The 21,250-nt window shown below is 41.8% G+C and overlaps 2 protein-coding genes across 3 annotated transcripts in view; both read left to right on the top strand.

Annotated features, from left to right (window-relative positions):
- Positions 1–20,654, top strand: part of LOC306663434 (catenin alpha-1-like) — a gene marked incomplete at its 5' end in the record, with an annotated part of 33,621 nt that extends 12,967 nt beyond the window's left edge. Inside the window, 7 exon segments of the mRNA XM_079143786.1 lie at positions 11,556–11,756; positions 12,510–12,661; positions 17,058–17,168; positions 18,241–18,422; positions 18,577–18,590; positions 18,593–18,681; positions 20,489–20,654. Of these exon segments, the coding sequence (XP_078999912.1) occupies positions 11,556–11,756; positions 12,510–12,661; positions 17,058–17,168; positions 18,241–18,422; positions 18,577–18,590; positions 18,593–18,681; positions 20,489–20,653 (914 nt within the window). The 3' untranslated portion in view covers position 20,654.
- Positions 1–21,250, top strand: part of CTNNA1 (catenin alpha 1) — a 218,666-nt gene that overhangs the window by 161,949 nt on the left and 35,467 nt on the right. The gene's annotated exons all lie outside the window — the stretch shown is intronic.

Raw genomic sequence — 21,250 nt, 5'->3', positions numbered from 1 at the left:
ACAGAGTACAAGGTAGTATCTCTATCTTCTTGTATTTGCTAACAGTAGCTTTGTGGCATAAAACATGGTCTATTTTAGAGAAGGATCATGTGCTGCTGAGAAGAAAGTGTATTCATTCTTTGTTGGATGGTATATTCTATATAAGTCGGTTAAGTCTAAATTGTTGATTGTGTTATTGAGATCTATGGTTTCTTTATTCAATTTTTGTTTGGACGATCTATCCAGCAGTGAGAGAGGTGTGTTAAAATCGCCTAGTATTTTTGTGTTGTGGTCTATTTGATTTCTGGAATTGAGAAGGATTTGTTTGACGTACATGGATGAGCCAATGTTTGGGGCATAGATATTTATGATTGTTTTGTCTTGCTGATTTATGCTTCCCTTAAGCAGTATGTAATGTCCTTCTTTATCCCTTCTGACTAGTTTTGGCTTGAAGTCCACATTATTGGAAATGAGGATGGATACTCCAGCTTTTTTGCTGTGTCTGTGTGCATGGTATGTTTTTTCCCATCCTTTCTCCTTTAGTCTATGGGTATCTCTTTCTATGAGATGAGTCTCTTGCAGGCAGCAAATTGTTGGATTTTCTTTTAATCCAATCTGCCAAGTCTATGTCTTTTGATTATGAGTTCAGGCCATTAACATTCAGGGTTATTATTGTGATATGATTTGTATTTCCAGTCATTTGACTCATTTTTGTTTTTTGACATGATTTGGTTTCTCCTTTATTTGGCTATTCCTTTAGGCTAGTTCCTCCCGTTGCTGATTTGCATCGTGTTTTTTCATCTCTTCCTCATGGAATATTTTGCTGAGAACATTCTGTAATGCCAGCTTTCTTTTTGTAAATCCCTTTAGCTTTTGTTTATCATGGAAGGATCTTATTTTGTTGTCACATCTGAAAGTAAGTTTTGCTGGATGTAAGATTCTTGGTTGGCATCCGTTTTCTTTCAGGGCTTGGTAAATGTTTGTTCCAGGCCCTTCTAGCTTTTAGGGTCTGGATTGAAAAACCTGCTGATATTCTTATTGGTTTCCCCCTGAATGTAATTTGATTCTTTTCTCTCACGGCCTTTAAAATTCTGTCTTTATTTTGTATGTTAGGTATTTTCATAATAATGTGCCTTGGTGTGGGTCTGTTGTAATTTTGTATATTTGGAGTCCTATAAGCCTCTGTACTTGGTTTTCCATTTCATTCTTCAGATTTGGGAAATTTTCTGATATTATTTCATTGAATAGATGTTCATTCCTTTGGTTTGTTTCTGTAAGCCTTCCTCAATCCCAATAATTCTTAAGTTTGGCCTTTCATGATATCCCATAATTCTTGTAGATTCTGTCATGATTTCTTACCATCTTTTCTGTTTGGTCAACTTGTTTTCAAGATTAAATATTTTGTCTTCAGTGTCTGAGGTTCTGTCTTCCAGGTGTTCTATCCTATTGGTTATGCTTTCTATGGAGTTTTTAACTTGTTTTATTGTTTCCTTCATTTCAAGGATTTCTGTTTGGTTTGTTTTTTTTTTTTTTTTTTTCAGTATCTCTAACTTTTTATTGAAATGATCTCTTGCTTCCCGTATTTGCTCTTTTAACTGTTGATTGGTGTGATCATTCAATGCTTGCATTTGCTCTTTTATCTCCTCCTTCAATGCCTGCATTTGCTCTTTCATCTCCTCGTTTGCTTCCCTGATTGTTTTAATTATGTACATTCTGAACTCCCTTCGACATTTCTTCCACTGTGCTGTCATTGGGTTTATTGATGTAGTATCTAGGTTTGTTCTGGTACATTTTCTTCCCTTGTTTTCTCATATTGGTCAGATGTCAGTGGGACTCTGAGATATTGGCAGATTTCCTCTATTGGCTTATAGTGACCTTGTAGATTTCCAGTGTATCACCTCCCAGACTTTAGTAGCCTGCGTCTTGGATTAACTTGATAATGCAGTGCTTCTGAAGAAAGCTGCCCCCTAGCCCGCTTACTGATTCCAGGGCTTGGAGCTGGCTCTGTGTGGAAAGGCTCTCACTGCGTGCCTGCTCCGGAGAATCTGGCCGTGTGGGAGGAGCTCCCACGCCAGGGTGCGCAGGGTTGCCTGGGGAAGACCCTGGCTGCCCTGCCCCTACTCTGATTATCCACACCCTATCCGGGCCTGCCACCCGGCGACGAGCCTTCAAGGGTGGGGGAGACTCACCCGTGGCTGTATTTTAGTCTGAGTCTCTCTATGCTCCCCTTCTTGAATCCTGGGTTCTGGAGCGACTGGAGATGCAGTCACCCTCTAGTCCGCCATCTTGGATCACCCCATGGGAAAAGCCTGCGGCCAGAGGGGGCAGGGCAGGCCCGCCTGGAGAGGTCTCTGGCTGTCCTGCCCTGGTCCCAGAGGCTTGCTTGCGGGTCCTGGGGTAGTTTCCCTAATTATTCTTTCCAAAGATTCATCACTTATGTATAAAAATGCATTTAGATTTATGTGCATTGATCTTATATCCACTTACTTTGCTGAATTCACTTATGTTCTTCAGGGATATTGGTCTATAGTTTTCTTTCCTTGATGTTTCTTTGTCTGAATTTTGTATCAGGGTTATACTGGTTTCCTAGGTTGTATTTGGGAGTGTTCCCTCCCTTTCAGTATCATGGAATAATTTCAGGAAGGCTAGTATCAGTTCTTCATTAATGGTCCAATAAACTGCTGAGAATCCATCCAGGTCCTGTGCTATTCTGTGTTGGAAGTCTTTTAATTGCTCTTTCAATGTTTATGCTTAATACTGGTCTATTTATAAATTTATACTTTTCTATATCTCCTGGCAGGTCATATATGCATAGAAAATTTGTGTCTTCTGACTTTCCAGTTAGAATATAAAGTTTCAGAATTAGTTTCTCACAATTCTCTGGATTTTCAGAAGTGTCTATATTTGGTATCTCCTTTTTCGTCTCCAGTTTGTAATGTGGGTTCTTTGTTTGGTTAGTTTGGCTAAGGGTTTATCAATCTTGCTTATCTTTTCAAAGAACCAGTCTTTGTCTGTTACTTCAATCTTTTTGTATTTTTTTTTCCCTTCTCAATTTCACTAATTTTGGCTCTGATCTTAGTTTCTGTCTTCTATTGATTTTGGCATTAGTTTGTTATTCCTTTTTAAGGCCTTGAAGTGTAGCATTAGATTATTTATTCAGGATCTCTGTATTTTTTTTCACATAGGCACTCAATACTATGTATACTTTCCTCTTAGAACTGCCTTCATATTGTCCCAGAGATTTGTTGTTTTGTATTTCTTTCTCATTTTTTCTAAGAATTTCTTGATTTCTTCTATGAGCCGTTCCTCATTTAAAAGAGTATTATTCAATCTCCATATGTTTATGTGGTTTCTATAATTTTCCTTATTCAACAATAAGGAAAATTTCTAGTTTCATTCCATTATGATCTGATAGAATGTGCTGGATTACATCAGTTTTTTTATTTTATTTTTTTTTTATTTTTTTTTTCTTTCTAAGACTTACATTGTTATCAAGAATATGTTCTATTTTGGAAAATGTTCTATGAGCTGCTGAGAAGAAAGTGAATTCAACCATTATCGGTTGAAATAGTCTGTAGATGTCTATTAGGTCTTTTTAATTTTTAGTATTATTTAGATCAGAAATATGTTTTGATTTTGTTTGGATGACCTGTCCTTTGGTGAAAGGACTGTTGAAATTGCCCAGTATTATTGTATTGTGGTCTGTCTGGATTTAATGTCAAGAAGTTTTTGTTTATGTAATTAAGTGCACTAACGTTTGGGGCATACATGCTTACTATACTTAAATCTTGTTGGATTGTTCCCTTTATCAGTATGTGGTGACTGTCTCTTCTGATTAATTTTTGCTTGAAATCTGCTTTGTCAGATATGAGAATAACTACTCCTGCTTGTTTTCAGACTCTTTGTATGAAATTCCCACGCGCCCCCCCCCCATCCTTTTACATTCAGCCTGTATCTTTGCCTAGTCTCTTATAAACAGCATATTGTTGGATCTTGTTTTTTAATCCATTCAGCCAATCTATATCTTTTAATTGGAGAGTTGAGACCATTTACAGTTAGTGTCTTTGTGGATAGTTGTTTGTTATTTCCTGCCATTTTGGTTTGTTTGCCATATTTAATTTAGTCTTTATTTTCATTTAGTTTCTCTTCTCGTGAACTTCATCTGTTTGGGAGCTTTGGACTTGTTTGAGTTCTGTGTGTAGTATATCTGTCATGAAAAATTTTTACTGCTGCATCAAATCTGAAAGATAACTTTGCTGGATGTAGGAAGCTTGGATGGCAATTGTTTTCTTGTAGAGCTTGGAATACCTCATTCCAAGTCCTCCTTGATTTTAGGGTCTGATTTGAGAATTCAGAAGTGAGCCTCATTGGTTTGCCTCTAAATCTGACCTGACTTTTTCTCTTGTAGCTTTTAATATTCTTTTCTTATTCTCTATGTTAGGCATTTTGATTATGATGTTTCTTAGAGAGGTTCTTTTTTGACCTTGTCTTTCTGAGTTTCTGTTATAAGCATCTGGATGTGGATGTATCACTTCTAAAGTTTGGAAATTTTTCTGCTGCTGTTTCACTGAAGAGGTTCATAATGTCTTAGGCTGTATCTCTATGTTCTCTTCTATCCCAGTGAATCTCCGAGTTGTTACCTTGATTTGTCCCAGTTCTGATCATTGGGGTTGTTTTTTTTTTGTTTGTGTGTGTGTGTATGTGTGTGTGGGCGCGCGCGCGGTGCTGTGGATTGAACCCAGGGCCTTGTGCGTGCGAGGCAAACACTGAGCTATATCCCTAGCTCTCCTTAGATCTTTATAGTTTATCAACATTTTATAACCTTTCTCTGGAATTTCACTCACTTCCATATATGTCAGTTCCTTTGTTGGGGGATTGTGAATTTTGGGGGAATGTTTGCCTGTTTCTTCATGTTTCTTAATGATGTGTGCATCAGTTGAGATGGTTTCCTCTTTCTTTTTTATGCATGTATCCTTTGGTATGTAGTTTTTTGGGTGGTGGTGTTTTTTTTTTGTTGTTTGTTGTTTTTTTTTGCGGTACTGGGGATCGAACTCTTGTACTTTCAAGGCAAGCGCTCTACCAGCTGAGCTATCTCCCCAGCCCTTGGGTGGTGGTTTTGTTCTAGGAACTTCCCTGTTTTTGCTGTATGAGATGTCCAGGAGTGGAACTTGAGGTCCCCTTCAAGTCAAAGTCAGTTCTACTTGGGTTCTGATCATTGCTTTGGGACTTTTGTCTCCTTTATTCTATGTGTTGAGGTAGTGTTGAAGCTTGAGCAGAGGGCTAGCTTGTGTATTAAGTGAGGGTTACTGATTGTGAGTGTTGCTCAGCAGCAGGATCTCCACTCTGTGAACTTGAAGTGTCCAATCACTTCCCAGCCCCTCCTAGAAACGGGGAGCAAGGAATAGTGATAATGTTTGCAAACAATGTTAAGCCTTAAAATAAATGTCCTCTATCTACTTTGACATCTATAACTTGAATTAGCACCTATAGAGGAATGGCAGGGTCAGCATTTAACATCAGCATGAATAGTAAGCAACTATGAACTAGATCAGACATTAAATAGTAGTTGTCTACTGCATCATCCACTGTATTAATGATCACAAAAACATGAATGGGGTAGAAATTACATAAATTATGTAATTCCTTTTTTTGGTTGTTGATGGACCTTCATTTACTTATGTGTGGTGCTGAGAATCGAACCCAGTGCCTCACACATGCTAGGCAAGCATCACTGAGCCACAGCCCCAGCCCCAAACTCTGTTATCCTATCAGCTAATAGAATACAAATTCTTAAAAGAAAATAGAGTAGAAAGGCAAGAGAAATTTTTCAAATATTTTAAAGTGAACAGAGGAAAAACAGGTAGCAGATGACAGGTATAAAGCAGTAAAAAATAAAAGTAATAAAGCAGAAGAAGAGGGAATAGAACAGTCTAACTATTAATGAGAAATAAAAGGATTGTTTCTGCTACAGTGGTTAAAACTGTTGGAAAGGATGGATGTTCATCATTTATGCTATTGTACCATTCTTTGTATTTTTTAAGTTTGAGAACCTGTGACCCTTGGGTCAAGGGCTGGGGGTTGTTAAGTTCCACTTCTTTTTGTTTCTCAACAAGCTGCCAGCTGTTGTGGCCAGGAGCCAAAGTTAGTTTTAATAATTCTCAGCTTCCTGTCCCATGGTACAGGGTGGGATAAGCTTGGGACTGCTGTCAAATGATGGACTTCCATAGTGGGCCTGGTACACTGGAAGGTACCAGGTGGGGTTTAATCTTGGCTGACATTTGGAATTCTTTGGGTATTTGAGATTTCATTCATATATCCTGTTGCTGGGCTAATGCCAATCTCTGCTGGGCATCTAGGTGTTGTGGCCTCCTGAACATTCTGTTTTCATGGTGAGGAGTCAAAACCTCACATATTCACTGTCATGGATGTGAATTACCCAGGATCAGACCTGGAGTGCAGAATGCTAGTCTGACTGGTGACTGGCATCTTCCCAGGTGCTTACTAGCGTTAGGCACCACCAACAAAAGAGGCTTTCTTTCCTCACGTCCCAGCCTGAATTGCCTTAGACCCAATTCTCTCTCTGCCTGTTTCAATCATGCTGGTCCAGGTACACTCTGGATCCCACAATAAGCAACTGCTGGGTCAGGCTGGCAACCTCCTTTATGAGTTCCTAATCTCCCGCCTTTGTTCACTGCTATGTGGCCACTTAAAAATGGTTCCCACCGGACTCTCCACCTATTAGCCAAATGATTTTGGTCAGTTTTCACTCAACAGCTTACCCACTGTCTCTGGGTTGGTTAATATTAGCCTCCTTCTGTATTCCACAGGATCCCCCAAGCCAGTATTATTCGCCATGCTTTCCCCACTTTCTTTACCTGTGTTCCCACTTCCCTCTGCAGTGGGCTGGCAGCATTCTCAGGCTGTTTAAGCTAGCATGTCTCTAATGTATTTTTTAAAATATTTTTTATTTTTACAAACAAATTTTGATTCATTGTACACAAAAATGGAGTACAACTTTTCATTTCTATGGTTGTACACAATGTATATTCACACCATTCACGTAATCATACATATATATTGGGTAATACTGTTCATTCCACTGTTTTTCCATCCCCAATCCCTCCCACCTCCTTTTCCTCTATACCCTCCAAAGTTCCTTCATTCTTCACTTTCCCCCGCTACCCCACATTGTTACATATTGTCATGCACTTACCAGATAAAACATTCAGCCTTTGGTTTTTTGGGCTTGGCTTATTTCACTAAGCATGATATTTTCCAACTTCATCCATTTACCAGCAAATGCCATAATTTTATTGTTCTTTATGGCTGAGTAATATTTCATTCTATATATATACACCACAGTTTCTTTATCCATTCATCAATTGAAGGGCATCTAGATTGGTTCCACAATCTAGCTATTGTGAATTGAGTTGCTATGAACATTGATGTGGCCGCATCATTGTAGTATGCTGATTTTAAGTCCTTTGGGTATAAACCAAGGAGTGGGATAGGGGATAGCTGGGTCAAATGGTGGGTCCATTCCAAGCTTTCTGAGGAATCTCTATACTGCTTTCCAGAGTGGCTGCACCAATTTGCAACTCCACCAGTTGCAAATTGATTGTGCCTTTTTCCCCACATCCATGCCAACACTTATTATTGCTTGTGTTCTTGATAATAGCCATTGTAATTGGAGTTGGATGAAATCTTAGGGTGGTTTTAATTTGCATTTTTCTAATTACTAGGGATGCTGAGCACTTTTTCATATATTTGTTGATCACCTGTATATCTTCTTCTGTGAAGGGTCTGCCCATTTCCTTAGTCCATTTATTGATTGGTTTCTTTGTATTTGGGGTGTAAAGTTTTTAAATTCTTTTTTTTTTTTTTTTTTTTTTTTTTTTTGTGGTACTGGGGATCGAACTCAGGGCCTTGTGCTTATGAGGCAAGCACTCTATCAGCTGAGTTATCTCCCCAGCCCTTAAGTTCTTTATAAACTTTGGAGATGAGTGCTCTGTATGAAGTGTGTGTGGAAAAGATTTTCTCCCACTCTGTAGGTTCTCTTTTCACATTATTGATGGTTTCCTTTGCTGAGAGAAAGCTTTTTAGTTTGAATCTATCCCATTTATTGATTCTTGCTTTTATTTTTTGTGCTATGGTGGTCTTGTTAAGGAAGTCTTGTCCTAAGCTGATGTGATGGAGTTTCAGGCCTACTTTTTCTTCTGTTCGGTGAAGGGTCTCAGGTCTAATTCCTAGATCCTTGATCCATTTTGAGTTGAGTTTTGTATAGGGTGAGAGATAGGTTTAGTTTCATTTTACTGCATATGGATTTCCAGTTTTCCCAGCACCATTTGTTGAAGAGGCTATCTTTTCTCCATTGTAAGTTTTTGGCACCCTTGTCCAGAATGAGGTTACTGTACTTATGTGGGTATGTCTCCGTGTCTTCTATCCTATACCATTGATCTACCTGTCTCTTTTGGTGCCAATACCATGCCATTTTTGTTACTATTGCTCTATAGTAGAGTTTAAGATCTGGTATTGTGATACCTCCTGCATCACTCTTCCTGCCCAGGATTGCTTTGGCTATTCTGGGTCTTTTGTTCCTTCAGATGAATTTCATGATGGCTTTTTCTGTTTCCATGAGAAATGTCATAGGGATTTTAATTGGAATTGCATTAAATCTGTATAGCACCTTTGGAAGTATGGCCATTTTGATAATATTAATTCTGCCTATCCAAGAACATGGGAGATCTTTCCATTTTCTAAGGTCTTCCTCAATTTCTTTCTTCAATGTTTTGTAGTTTTCATTGTTGAGATCTTTCACCTCTTTGGTTAGATCGACTCCCAAGTCTTTTATTTATTTATTTTGAGGCTATTGCAAATGGAGTTGTTTTCCTCATTTCCCTTTCAGATGTTTCATTGCTTGTGTATAAAAGCTTTAGATTTATGTGTGTTGAGTTTATGTCCTGCTATTTTTCTGAATTCATTTATGAGGTCTAGAAATTTTCTGGAGGAGTTTTTTGGATCTTCTAATATAGAATATCATCAGCAAATAGTGACAGCTTAAGTTCCTCTTTTCCTATTTGTATCCCTTTAATTTCTTTAGTCTGTTAGATTGCTCTGGCTAGTATTTCAAGTATGATGTTGAATAGAAGTGGTGAAAGAGGGCATCCCTGTCTTGTTCCCATTTTTAAAGGGGATGCTTTCAGTTATTCTTCATTAAGAATGATGTTGGCCATGGGCTTAGCATAAATAGCCTTTACAATGTTCAGGTATGTTCCTACTATCCCTATTTTTTCTAGTGTTTTGAGCATGAAGGGGTGTTGTATTTTGTCAAACGCTTTTTCTGCGTCAGTCGAAATAACCATATGATTCTTATCCTTAAGTCTATTGACATGTTGGATTATGTTTATTGATTTACGAATGTTAAACCATCCTTGCATTCCAGGGATGAACCCCACTTGATCATGGTGCACTATCTTCTTAATGTGTTTTTGGATACGGTTTGCCAGTATTTTGTTAAGGATCTTTGCATCTATATTCATCAAGGATATTGGTCTAAAATTCTCTTTCCTTTGCCTGATTTGGGTATGAGGGTGATATTCGCTTCATAGAATGAGTTTGGTAGGGTTCCCTCCTGTATTTTTTATTTATGTTCAAATTTCCAACTTTCTTCTGTGTTTGTGATTATTTTACTGTCCAATGTTGAATTTCAATGAATTCCTTTAGTTGCCCACCTCACTTAGTTGGTCTTCCCACTGTTTAAATCTTGGGCTGATGAACTCGTAGGGAGTGTATCCTTCCTCTAACTGAACATCTTTCTATCTTTCTATATGGTCTGAACTGTATTGTGGTAATCTATCTTTCCCTTCTATAATATGAATTCTTTCTGGCTTTCCTTAGGTGTTTTTTAACCAGCAGTTCTTTCACATCATTAGTTATTTCTCATTGTGATTTTCCATCTTACTCCATCATACTTCGAGGCTCAGAACAAAGAAATTCTTTGTGCAGTCTCATTGGAATAGTGATAGGAGGGTACTCATGGCCCACTGGGCATTGTACAGCCTACAGACTCGCTACACAGTAGCTCTATTCTTTGTTAGGTTCCACTTGGTTCTGTCTTACCTTGAGATAAGAAGAAGTTATACCATAACCAATTTCATGTTTTGGGTATTTTACGACATCAAATTGTTATTTCCCTTCCTAACATTGTCATGTGTAAGTTGAGTGTATTAGTAGAGGCTGTGAGGAAAGGGATAGTGGCTTCTAAAAGTGGATTAAATCAGAAACCCTTCCTGGATAATGACATGTTCAAAGCATTAGATAAGCAGAGCTGGTGGGGGCAGGGAAATCCCAACATGTGTTTCTTAAAGATTGCACTTGCCATTATTATTCTGACTTTTCCATAGGAACTAGGACCATTAGTCTTCACCTGTTACGCCAGACATTGCTTCTAGGAGTTCTTACGTGTCTCATAGAAGGCTTCTTTATGAGTAGAAAGGGACATGGCTAGGTATTGCAGCCATTATTTGGACTATTTGCAGGTGGTCTCTGCAGTTGTGGGTCAATAAGAGTACCTCCCCCCTCCCATTCTAAATCAGCCCCTACAGATCTGCCTCAGATCTGCACAGGACCCATAATTCATCATCCACTCTTCTTTGGATATTCATAACTTCCATTTCGCTATTACAGATGAAGTTGAAAGTGAACCCCATGCTCTGAGGGAGTTGGTTAGTTTTTGTGGTACTAGGGATTGAACCTAGGAGCACTCCACTGCTGAACCGCATCCCCAACTCTTTTTATGTTGAGAAAGTCTCTTGCGAAGTTGCTGAGACTGGCCTCATACTTGTAATCCTCCTACCTTGGCCTCCCGGGTATCTCCAATTACACAAGAATTACAGGTATGAACCTCAGTACTCAGCTGCTCTGAGGTTCTTGAAAACCAGTTTCAAGCTTGTTGCTTTGAGGAAATACTTTGGGGCCCTTCAAATCCCACTGTATGACTGGAAGGAACTACTTGTCTAACAGGATTCACAGGTTCATCTGCATACCATCAGAGGGTTCCTAAATACTTTACCTAAGATATACTCCCTCAGCACCCTCCAGAGGAGGCTTAAACCTGCTTTCCAGCACTTCTGTCTCAGGGCTATATTGGCTTCTGAATATGTAAGTATCATCTCCTGGAGGGAGAGGGGAGACTAGACAGATAAAGCCTTACAGTCAACTCTTGTTCTTTTGATTTAGACTTTGGAACAAATGGCCAGTGAAATTACTTAAGAGGAAGAGGAGTTTTTAATGTTTCTCTGATAAGAATTTTCTGCATGACTTATAGAACAATGGTGCCTAAAAAATGGACATTTCTTTTTTAAAAAGCTGGAATGAAGCTTGTTATTCTTGGGGTAACCACAGGTTGAATTTCTGTGGAACAGTTAATCTGATCTCCTCAGTGCAATGGTGCATAAAGTGTTTGACACTGTGGCTGGCACCAAGCACACACTCAGTAAATGACAGATGCCAAGTTAAGAGTGGTCACCTTCTAGTGAAAGGCCACTTCCTCATTCAACTTTCTGCTTGTTCCTCAGAGAATCACATTTTGGAAGATGTGAACAAATGTGTCATTGCTCTCCAAGAGAAAGATGTGGATGGGCTGGACCGCACAGCTGGTGCAATTAGAGGCCGGGCAGCCCGGGTCATTCATGTAGTCACCTCAGAGATGGACAACTATGAGCCAGGAGTCTACACAGAAAAAGTTCTGGAAGCTACCAAGCTGCTGTCCAACACAGGTGCGGGGACTCTCCCTCCATAGTGCTCCACACATGGCCTGGGTAAGACAGGCTATCATCCTGTTAGCCCAGGCCCTGTGGTTAAGAAAAAAGAAATGGAAACTTGGCTCTGGACTTAGGGGTTCTGGGTAGTACATAACTGTGGGAAGCTAATCAGCCAGAGTCAGACTTCACAAAACATCTCATGGGTAATCATGGATAATCAAGGAACAAATCCCAAGCACACTATTTAAGATGAACTTCTAAGTTCAGTATCCCATTAGTGAATAAATACTAAATTCACGATTCCTATCCCCCCCCCCCTCTTTTTTTCTTGACACTGGGGAGTGAACCCGGGGGCACTTTACCACTGAGCTACATCCCCTAGCTCTTTTTGAGGCAGGGGCCTGCTAAATTGCTTAGGTCCCTGCGGAGTTGCTGAGGCTGGCCTCAAACTTGCAATCCTCCTGTCTCAGCCTCCCAAGTTGCTGGGATTACAGGCATGCTCCACCATGCCCTATTCTTAAACAAGGCCTCAAGTTAGTCTCACTTCAAGTTCCCAAGCATCCAAACCCTGTATTGCAGTCTCTTGAGAGACAAAGATGATTATATCAGTCTTTATAAAATATTGCACTTAATTTACTTCACCCACAAATACTGTTCACATGGGTAGAAATAAAGTCTGAGCCTTGCCTTTTCTGACTTGAGGATTCAGGGAAGGCTGCTAGGATGCTGTCTGCTCATGAGTGCAACCTGCCCTTCTTTTCTCTTCAGTCATGCCACGTTTCACAGAGCAAGTGGAGGCAGCTGTAGAAGCCCTCAGCTCAGACCCTGCCCAGCCCATGGATGAGAACGAGTTTATCGATGCCTCTCGCCTGGTATATGATGGCATCCGGGACATCCGGAAAGCAGTGCTGATGATAAGGGTGAGTAACTGCACTCTAGACATTTTAACAGCCTCTTCCTTATCATATGCTAAACTTGAGGAATGCGTCATTCTGGAACTTAGCAGATGCAGTGGCAGTATATTAAAACCATGAATCTAAAAACTGTTAGAATGAGATATATTTAATTATGTTGTCTAAAATGACTGTTAACAGCCCAAACTTGGGTTGAGAAGGGGAGTTAGCATGAGTTGGCCCTGATGACTTAATTTAGGGCAAACAGTCATTATAGTGTGGGGCTTTGGTTTTAATTGGAGAGGAAACTACAGAAAATAAAGATTCTTAAGTTAATTTTAGAGAAGGAATATTTCCTTAACATAGGCTGAAGTTACTGTTCATGTGAAGTGTCCCTTTCCTTGAGAGAGATGCTAGACTTTCAGGCAGGATACTAGAATCCTAGGGTGTTGGGTGTGAGAATTAAGGACCATGGCAATGCTGGCAATCCACCCAGGTTCATAGCCAAGTGTTGAAATCCTCTCTTAGGGCTGAGTAGAGTACTGCCTCCTGGTGACCTGTCTTCTCTGAGAAAACAACAGTTCTCAAGGTCACAAGAAAGTGCTTGACCCCTTATGGGGGCATCAACAAAGGGGTTTCAGAAACTTCCACCCCCACCAATATCCCTCCAGGGTGCTGGGTCTGGCTCTCCTGGCTGCCTTTTCCACAGGATTTGATCCCTTGCATGCTTCTTTGAGCATAAGCATGCTGCTTCTGGAGTCTGAGGGTAGGGTCCATGAACATTCTCCCCAGGGCCAACTGGATGCCCCCTGCTGTAGCTGCAGAGCAGGCATGAGGAATGTGGCATCTGCCTGTTGCACAGGTGGTGCATTGATGGTGCTTCTGCAGACCCCGGGCTCACCTGATATTGGTGGGGCCCCAGCTGATAGAGGCTTTGCTTTCTTTATTCCTGCTGCTGTGCTAAAGAACCCATATTCAGCTAAAGCTTGACCTGAGCAGTGTATGAGGGTTCCAAGGTCTTGTATGCCAGTGGTCATGTACAGAGCTATTTTGCCAAAGTTCTTTCTATATTGGCTTACATGGAGAAATAGAATTTTAAAAACCCTAGTGGCAGAGGTATGGCTGGATGTCTGAGGTTAGAGCCAGAAGGGGTCGAAGAGGGCTGATACCGTGTTCATCTAGGAGATGCTTCAGGCCCTGTTGTGCTTTCTTGGCTGTGGGAAACCACTTTCTAGGAGGAGGCAGGAAGCTTGGGTTCTTTATCCAGCAAATTTCTTTGTCTCTAAGATGCTGATTTCTTCTTTTATAAATGGAGGTGATGGTGGCTTTGATGGTTTTACTGAGACAGTGTAATTGATAGGTTCCACACAGGGCCTGACACCTAATGGTTGTTTCTTAGCATGCTGAGTGCTATGCTGGGTCTGAAGAATGACAGAAGTCTTAACAGAACTTCCTCTGGACAACAGGCATGTGAAGTGTGATTGAATCCAGCAGGGAACCCTTTAAGGACAAAAGCGAGGTAGCCAGGAGTACTTGCAAGGCTGAGGAAAGAGACTTTGGAGACACTGTGATTTAGCTGCTCTCCAAGCCTATTCCTGTCTCATAATCCAAAATCATCTTGTATTCCCCTACCTCAGCCTTACTTCCACAGCCATGCCTTAGCCCTGTCACTACCATATCTACATCCCCTCCATTATCCCAGTTCCAATGTTCAGCCTTCTCCCTCTAGTACTCTGATTTAGAACTGTCCTTGGAGCTTCCCAGTGCCTTCAGCTGGTTGGTCTTCCTCACTTGTTATTTGCACTCAACCCTCAGGTCCTTTGAGTCTGGCTCACATTCTTTGTCCCTTCTTCCTTATTCATACTTCACAAAATCCCACTCTCTCTTGCTGAGTGTGGTACAGATCAGCACAGCCACCCTGACAGAGGTCACTGATCATGTGTGGGGCCTTGGTGCCCAGTAGCAGTTGCCCATTTCCCAACCCTAGCCTGGAGCCTGTGACTGTTTCATACTTCTCTGCTCTCCTCAGCCCTCCTACACCTGAGCCCCCATTTTCCTATCTGACTTTCTTGCTGATTCCACTCAGGATAATGAAGCTCTTAGAAATCTCTTCCCCACCCCATGCCTTCCTCTTAGTACCACGGATATCCCTGTTTGTGCTCCTGGCTCTAGGCATGAGGTCCCTGGTTCACCCCCCTACCTTATCTCCTTTCCCTATGCATATGGTTATTTCTTCCATAGTAAGAGGGTAAAGAAATCTCTTGGCCACCCTCCCCCTCTTTGTTGTTTTGTCATCTCATTAACATTGATGGGGCTGTTGGGAAGTCCTTGGCTCCTTCTCTTTTCTGCCTGCACTCCTTCCCTTGGTGTGTAAAAATGAGAAGCTGACCCTCCAACGTTCTATGCATGTATCGCTGACTTGCCCACTCACTTCCTGAGCACTTGTTATGCCCAAAAGTAAGCTCCTTACCTTGATTGCAACATCATCATCCTCATTCAGGCCAAACCTTGGATTCTCCTTGGGTTCTCTTTCCCTTGCATACCTCACATCTGATCTTACTGACTCTTTCTTTGTGATAGAGAATCTGAACAGGCTCCCAGCATCTCTCGCCTGGTCTATCTGCAGATGCCTACAGTCTCATTGTCAGAACAGCCAGCGTGATCCCTTTAAGCTTCAATCAGATCATGTTATCCACTCCAAACTTTCTAAAGGCCGCTGTCACTCAGTTCTTATACTGGCCTGTGATGCATTTTGGGACCTGATTCTGTTGCCTTTCCATCCTCGTGTCCTGTTGCTCTCCCCTTGACTCACAGAGCAGTGAGACAAGTCCCTCTCCTGTGACCTTGCTGTTCATCTGCATCCCCACGCAAGCACTCCTCCCCCAGCTTCCTCCATCTTCCCACAGCACTGCATCATGAGACCTTTCCTGACCATCCAGTTTCCCTTCCCTGCTCTATTTATTTGTAGCATTTGTATGTAATTCACTTGTTAGTTTGTCGCCATTGTTTTCATTAGACTGTATGAGAGCAGGGAATCTTTGTGTCAGTCATTTTGTATCTCTAAGGCCCAGACTAGATACTCAACCTCAGTGGATATTTGAATAAATGAGTGAATGAATACTAGAAAAGGAGTTATTGGTTTTCTTGTCAAGAATAGTTCTTTGGTCCGTGATGGGCAGTCGGGGAGGTTAGAGATGATGTTAGGAGACGTTGGTTTGAAAAGCCCCTTAATAGAATGAATACACACCAACACTAAAGGTATCTGTGACCACAACATTAAAATCACTGGTGGTGGCATTGAATTTTGTGGCATCAAATCATCAGGACCCCAGGGTCTCACACTGATGTGCTTTCTGGTACTTTATGTGACATACATACCCTTTTTACTTTGTCTCATCAAGGTATAAGCCCAGCCTTTGCATGTGTCAGAACCTTTGTGCTCTCCGTGGTTTCTGAGCACTTCTCATTTGCCCTCCATTTGAACCTCACAACAAGCCCTTGCCCTGGGCTTGGACAAGGGCCAGATGCAGATGAGGGCCTCACCTTGCTGCCCCCTGTCACAGGCCGGTGGGGCTGAGAGCCAACCCCAGCTGTTCTACCTGCTGCCCACATTCTGGTAACTCCTGGAAGACAACACTGTTTCCAGTAGCTAATCATGAGGCTGGTAGTTTGTGCAAAATAAGACTTTATTTCATAATTCAAGCAAAAACTAAAAGCAATAACAGTCCATTGGTATAAAACACCTTTATTTTAAGACCTTTTCCACCAAGGACAGTTCTCACCTTTGTCTTCAGAAGCAGGTGTTTGAGAAATACCTTTCAAAGTGAAAACCAGCTGGTCATGTACTTAATAGTCCTAGCTACTTGAGAGGCAGAAGCAAGAAGATCTCTTGAGCCCAAAAGTTTGAGACCAGTCAGAGTGACATAGTGAGACCCTGTCTCAAAAAGGGGGAGTAGGGGGGGCACAGTGGCACACGCCTGTAATCCCAGTGGCTTGGGAGGCTGAGGCAGGAGGATTGCAAATTCAAAGCCAGCCTCAGCTAAGGCAAGGTGCTAAGCAACTCAGTGAGACCCTGTCTTAAAATACAATAGGATTGGGGATGTAGCTCAGTGGTTGATGCCCCTGAGTTCAATCCCGGGACCAAAAAAAAGTGGTGTGTGGGGGGGGGGGGTGCAAAACATGTGTCATTCAAAGAAATTAAAGAAACAAATCTGATACAAAGAATTAAGCCCTACTCCCTGTAAAAGAACCCCTTTTTAGGAAGTGCTGGTGTAGGGCCCATACAGGATAAGCAGTTTTAATTCCGTTCGGAAACCTGCACCTTAAATCCCAGAATTCTTGGGCCTCCATGCTTTTGACCAAGAAACTGAGTTGCTGGAGGCCCACAGCTGTGACTGACTCATGGTCTCTGTCTTGGTGGCAGACCCCTGAGGAGTTGGATGACTCTGACTTTGAGACAGAAGATTTTGATGTCAGAAGCAGGACAAGCGTCCAGACAGAAGATGACCAGCTAATAGCTGGCCAAAGTGCCCGGGTAAGGAAGTGCTCCTTGGGGCATTTTAAATTGCTCTGCAGACCTTTCCTGTCCCTCTCAAGCCTTGCCTTTTTCTCTTCCAGGAAAACATTCTCATTTTTTTCTGACAGTAGAACTAAAGTTAATCTAAGTGTGTATTTGCTGTTCAACTGGAAGCAGGGCAGGAACATGGACCTCGTCCTGGGCTGTGCCCTAGGATTCTGGTTTATGATAAATCCCTGGGTCAGGGAAGGCCTAGGATCTAGACAATGCAACATTTGTTAAAAGGATTGTGAAATTTGGAAAAAATTGCTGCCTTTGCCCAGCTCTAACAGTGGTACATTCAAGAAAACCAGTCAGTCTTTGCATTCAAGTCATTAAATTTTCAATCAGTAGCATTTGTTTTTGGAAGGACACCAAGAATATTTCTAAGGAGACTTTTTTCTTTTTTTACTCCTGGAAATCCATCTTGAACAGTGAGCAGGTCCCTGCCTTAAGTCCTGCCCGGGCCGAACACTTTAGGAGACTAAGAGGCAGAGCCCCAACCCTGGGCCTGTGGGCTTGAATTCTGCCCCAGGGCTCCAGGAGCTGCTTTAATATGGTTTAAGTGGCTATCAGGTAGCTAGAATGTATGTTCCTCAGCAAATCCTTCTCTGCCTTCTTCAAAATTTACATTCTGATAGACTTTGAAAACTTGGAAATGTCTACTCAGCGCCCACAGGAAAAAGTGCTTCACAATTTATCCCCTCTCATTTTCTGTCTTTACTATAGGCAGAGGATAAAACTTTTAAAGAATTAAGTCAATCAGTTTCTGTCCCTACACGGATGTGACTGTGCAAGTTCCACACTAGCCTTCTACCTCTCTCATGCTCTTTCCCTCCACACTAAAACTTGCTCTTGAAAGTGGGTTGGGAATTTAGGCTGCCATAAACTTCAGCAAAAAATGAGAAGAAATAGCCCTTCAGGCAAAATGAAACCTATTAAAGCATTATCCTACCTATGTCATACATTGCCTGTTGGAAATATTCTTGGCTAATGCACTGTGAGAACTTCAAACTCTTTACATAAGAGCTTTCTGTGCTTCTGATTGTAGGCAATCATGGCTCAGCTTCCACAGGAGCAAAAAGCAAAGATTGCGGAACAGGTGGCCAGTTTCCAGGAAGAAAAGAGCAAGCTGGATGCTGAAGTGTCCAAATGGGACGACAGTGGCAACGACATTATTGTGCTGGCCAAGCAGATGTGTATGATTATGATGGAGATGACTGACTTTACCCGGTGAGCAGTGCCCCACCCCAGCATGATAGGAGAGAGGACAGTTTTCTTCCCCACAGGCCAGGCTGCTTTGTAGACATCTTCTGTTCTCTGATCATCTCTGACTTGCAGGGGTATCATGGATAAGGATCCTTATTCTTTTTTTTTTTTTTTTCAGAGGTAAAGGACCACTCAAAATACATCAGATGTGATTAGTGCTGCCAAGAAAATTGCTGAGGCAGGATCCAGGATGGATAAGCTTGGCCGAACCATTGCAGATCACGTAAGTGATGAACATGCCTGAGCTTATCTCCAAGCTTATCCCAGGCTCAGACAGTCCAGATTGGCTCATTGCTGAGGTGGCCATTGGTGACCATTTGCCCGGGCCATGGCACCCTTGTCATGTTATCTAAAAATTGTTCTGACCTACTTTAATCCCACCATAAATTTTTAAGGATTGTATTGTCTTTGACAAGTCTTAGGAGTTAGGCCTGGTCTGCATTAGAGCTCGTCTCAGTTAATGGGTAAAATGAACTTGTGCTACTGACTTATCTCTCAGTCTTTCTTCAAAACTTCAGATCTGAGCAGAACCTGATTCTGTCAGCCCTAACACACTGAAACCACATGTATTACAACCTTCTCTCAAGGTTTATTTCATATAAAAATCAGGAATCCTGGTGGGGCATAGTAGTCCAGCTACACAGGAGACTAAGGCAGGAGGATCACAAATTCAAGGGCAATTTAGGGAGACCTTAAAAAGGAGCTAGGAATGTAATGTAGCTCAATGGTAGAGTGCTTGCCTAGCTGAGTGCAAGAATCCTCAGCATGGGAACACCACCCCCACAACAAAACAAAACCAAAAAGCCCCATTGGCCAGCAGTATTTTGAAAGGCTGATGTGCCCAGCTGGGGACAGACTTTCATGTCCTTTGTGTTGCCTCATCTCAACCTCCAGTTTTATCCCTTTATTCCTTCATAGTAATGGGTCAGAAAACTAAGCTCCCTCTTTCCTGGAATTCCACAGCACATTTCCTGTGGTGCTCTAAGACTTATTATCAGAGAAGCTTTTTCTCAGTTATAATTTTCCCTCCACATTCTTTTCCCCAAATTATCCAAACTTTCCACCTCATCTACTGCAGGATGAGTGACAGCTGCCCCTCATCACTCAAAGTCATCCTTCACACAACCCAGTAAAGAAGCCTTGTTGTTTGTAGTGACCATCCAAGCTCTATCCAGAGCTCCATGCATTGACCACCATGCCCTCTCCTTCCTGCTCTTTCTCTCTTCATTCTATTCTGCATGCAGCTACCAACCCTGCCAACGTAAAATGCGAATAAGGCTGTGCTTCAGGGCCTTCTTAGAATAAAACAGTCTCCAGAATGAACTAGAAGCCTCATTTTATATCACTCTGTTGCTTGCAGTGAGGCCCCAGCCTCACTGGAAGAAAGTGTTGTAAACACCTGAGAGGTGCGATGATTCCTTCTTTAGGTAAAGTAACCTGAGGTTCAGTAGTATCAGGAACTGGGCAGGGCCACCCTTTCCCTGTATTTGGTCAAGCTTTCTTGCTTTGATTTACTTATTCACCCTCCATCTTTGCCTAAAGTGACCGTCTCCCGTCATCAGGTGTTTAAAGTTCGCATCAGAGCCGGGCAAGTAAAGTGCTTCAGGGCAGAAGAGCTATTTGTTCTGGTAGCGAGTGTAGTGTAACACATTCTTTTCTCTGTAATCAGGCTTCTGACTGAGGCTTTTTCTCACCTTGTAGGGCCACAGGCTTCCTCCCTACTAAAAAGCTGAACCCTTGGCAGTGGTGGTTTCTCCCAAGTTGTGGAGTTAGTGAAAGAGGTGGGGTGGGGGTGCTCAGGAAGTCTTTATGTCCATGCTATGCAGCACAGTCAGGGCTCCACGAAATGATTTGCTTCCATCCCCAAGCAGAGTGGACTAGGGATGTGTGACCGCCCCAGGTAACTGGTAATTCATCTCTCTTGCTCTTTGCTCCAGCAAGAGAGAAAGCTTTCAGAACTAGGCCTAGGGTGGGGTGCTGTCACTGGGACTGCAGTGCTACTGAGCCTGCTGAGTTTGTTCTCTCCTCAGTGCCCAGACTCCGCCTGCAAGCAGGACCTGCTGGCCTACTTGCAGCGTATCGCCCTCTACTGCCACCAGCTCAACATCTGCAGCAAAGTCAAGGCTGAGGTCCAGAACCTTGGTGGAGAGCTTGTTGTCTCTGGGGTAAGTGTTAGTGGTAAGAAAAGGTGGTGAGCAGGAAATGCACCAACCTGTGTCTACATACTCCTCCCTGCCCCCATAGGACGTGTGCTGGGCAGAAACTCCAACCATAAATGTCCTTTTATCTAGAAGTCCTAATAATTATTCTCAGTTCATTTCGATGCTGCTCTCTTTGTTTACTTATTCAATATATGAAAGAATCTGAATAGACATACCTCCATGTTTCATGTGGTTAATAAGCACATGAAAAAAAAAAATCCTTACACCATTACTCACCAAGAAAATGCAAATGAGATCATTTTATATTCACTAAGAAGGCCAGAATTAACTTTAAAAGAAAATAACAAGTGTTGGTAAAGATGTGGGTCCTCAGGACCATCAACCTGGTAGGAATATAAAGTGGTGCAGCCATTTTGGAATTAAAGTAAGGCAGTTCCTCAGAAGGTTAAAGGTAAACTTAACCATATGACCTAGCAATTCTGTTCCATTCCTGGAGAAATGAGAACACAGATACACATATACGAATGTTTAGGAAGCATTATTCATGATAGTCAAAGAATGAAGACAATTCAAATATTAACTGATGAATGGATAAGTAAATGTGACATATCTGTACCATAGAATATTGTC

Source organism: Sciurus vulgaris (assembly GCF_902686455.1).
Source record: "Sciurus vulgaris genome assembly, chromosome: 6".
Taxonomy (NCBI): Eukaryota; Metazoa; Chordata; class Mammalia; order Rodentia; family Sciuridae; genus Sciurus; species Sciurus vulgaris.
The sequence above is the reverse complement of the archived record's forward strand: the minus strand, read 5'-3'. Positions and strand labels throughout refer to the sequence as shown.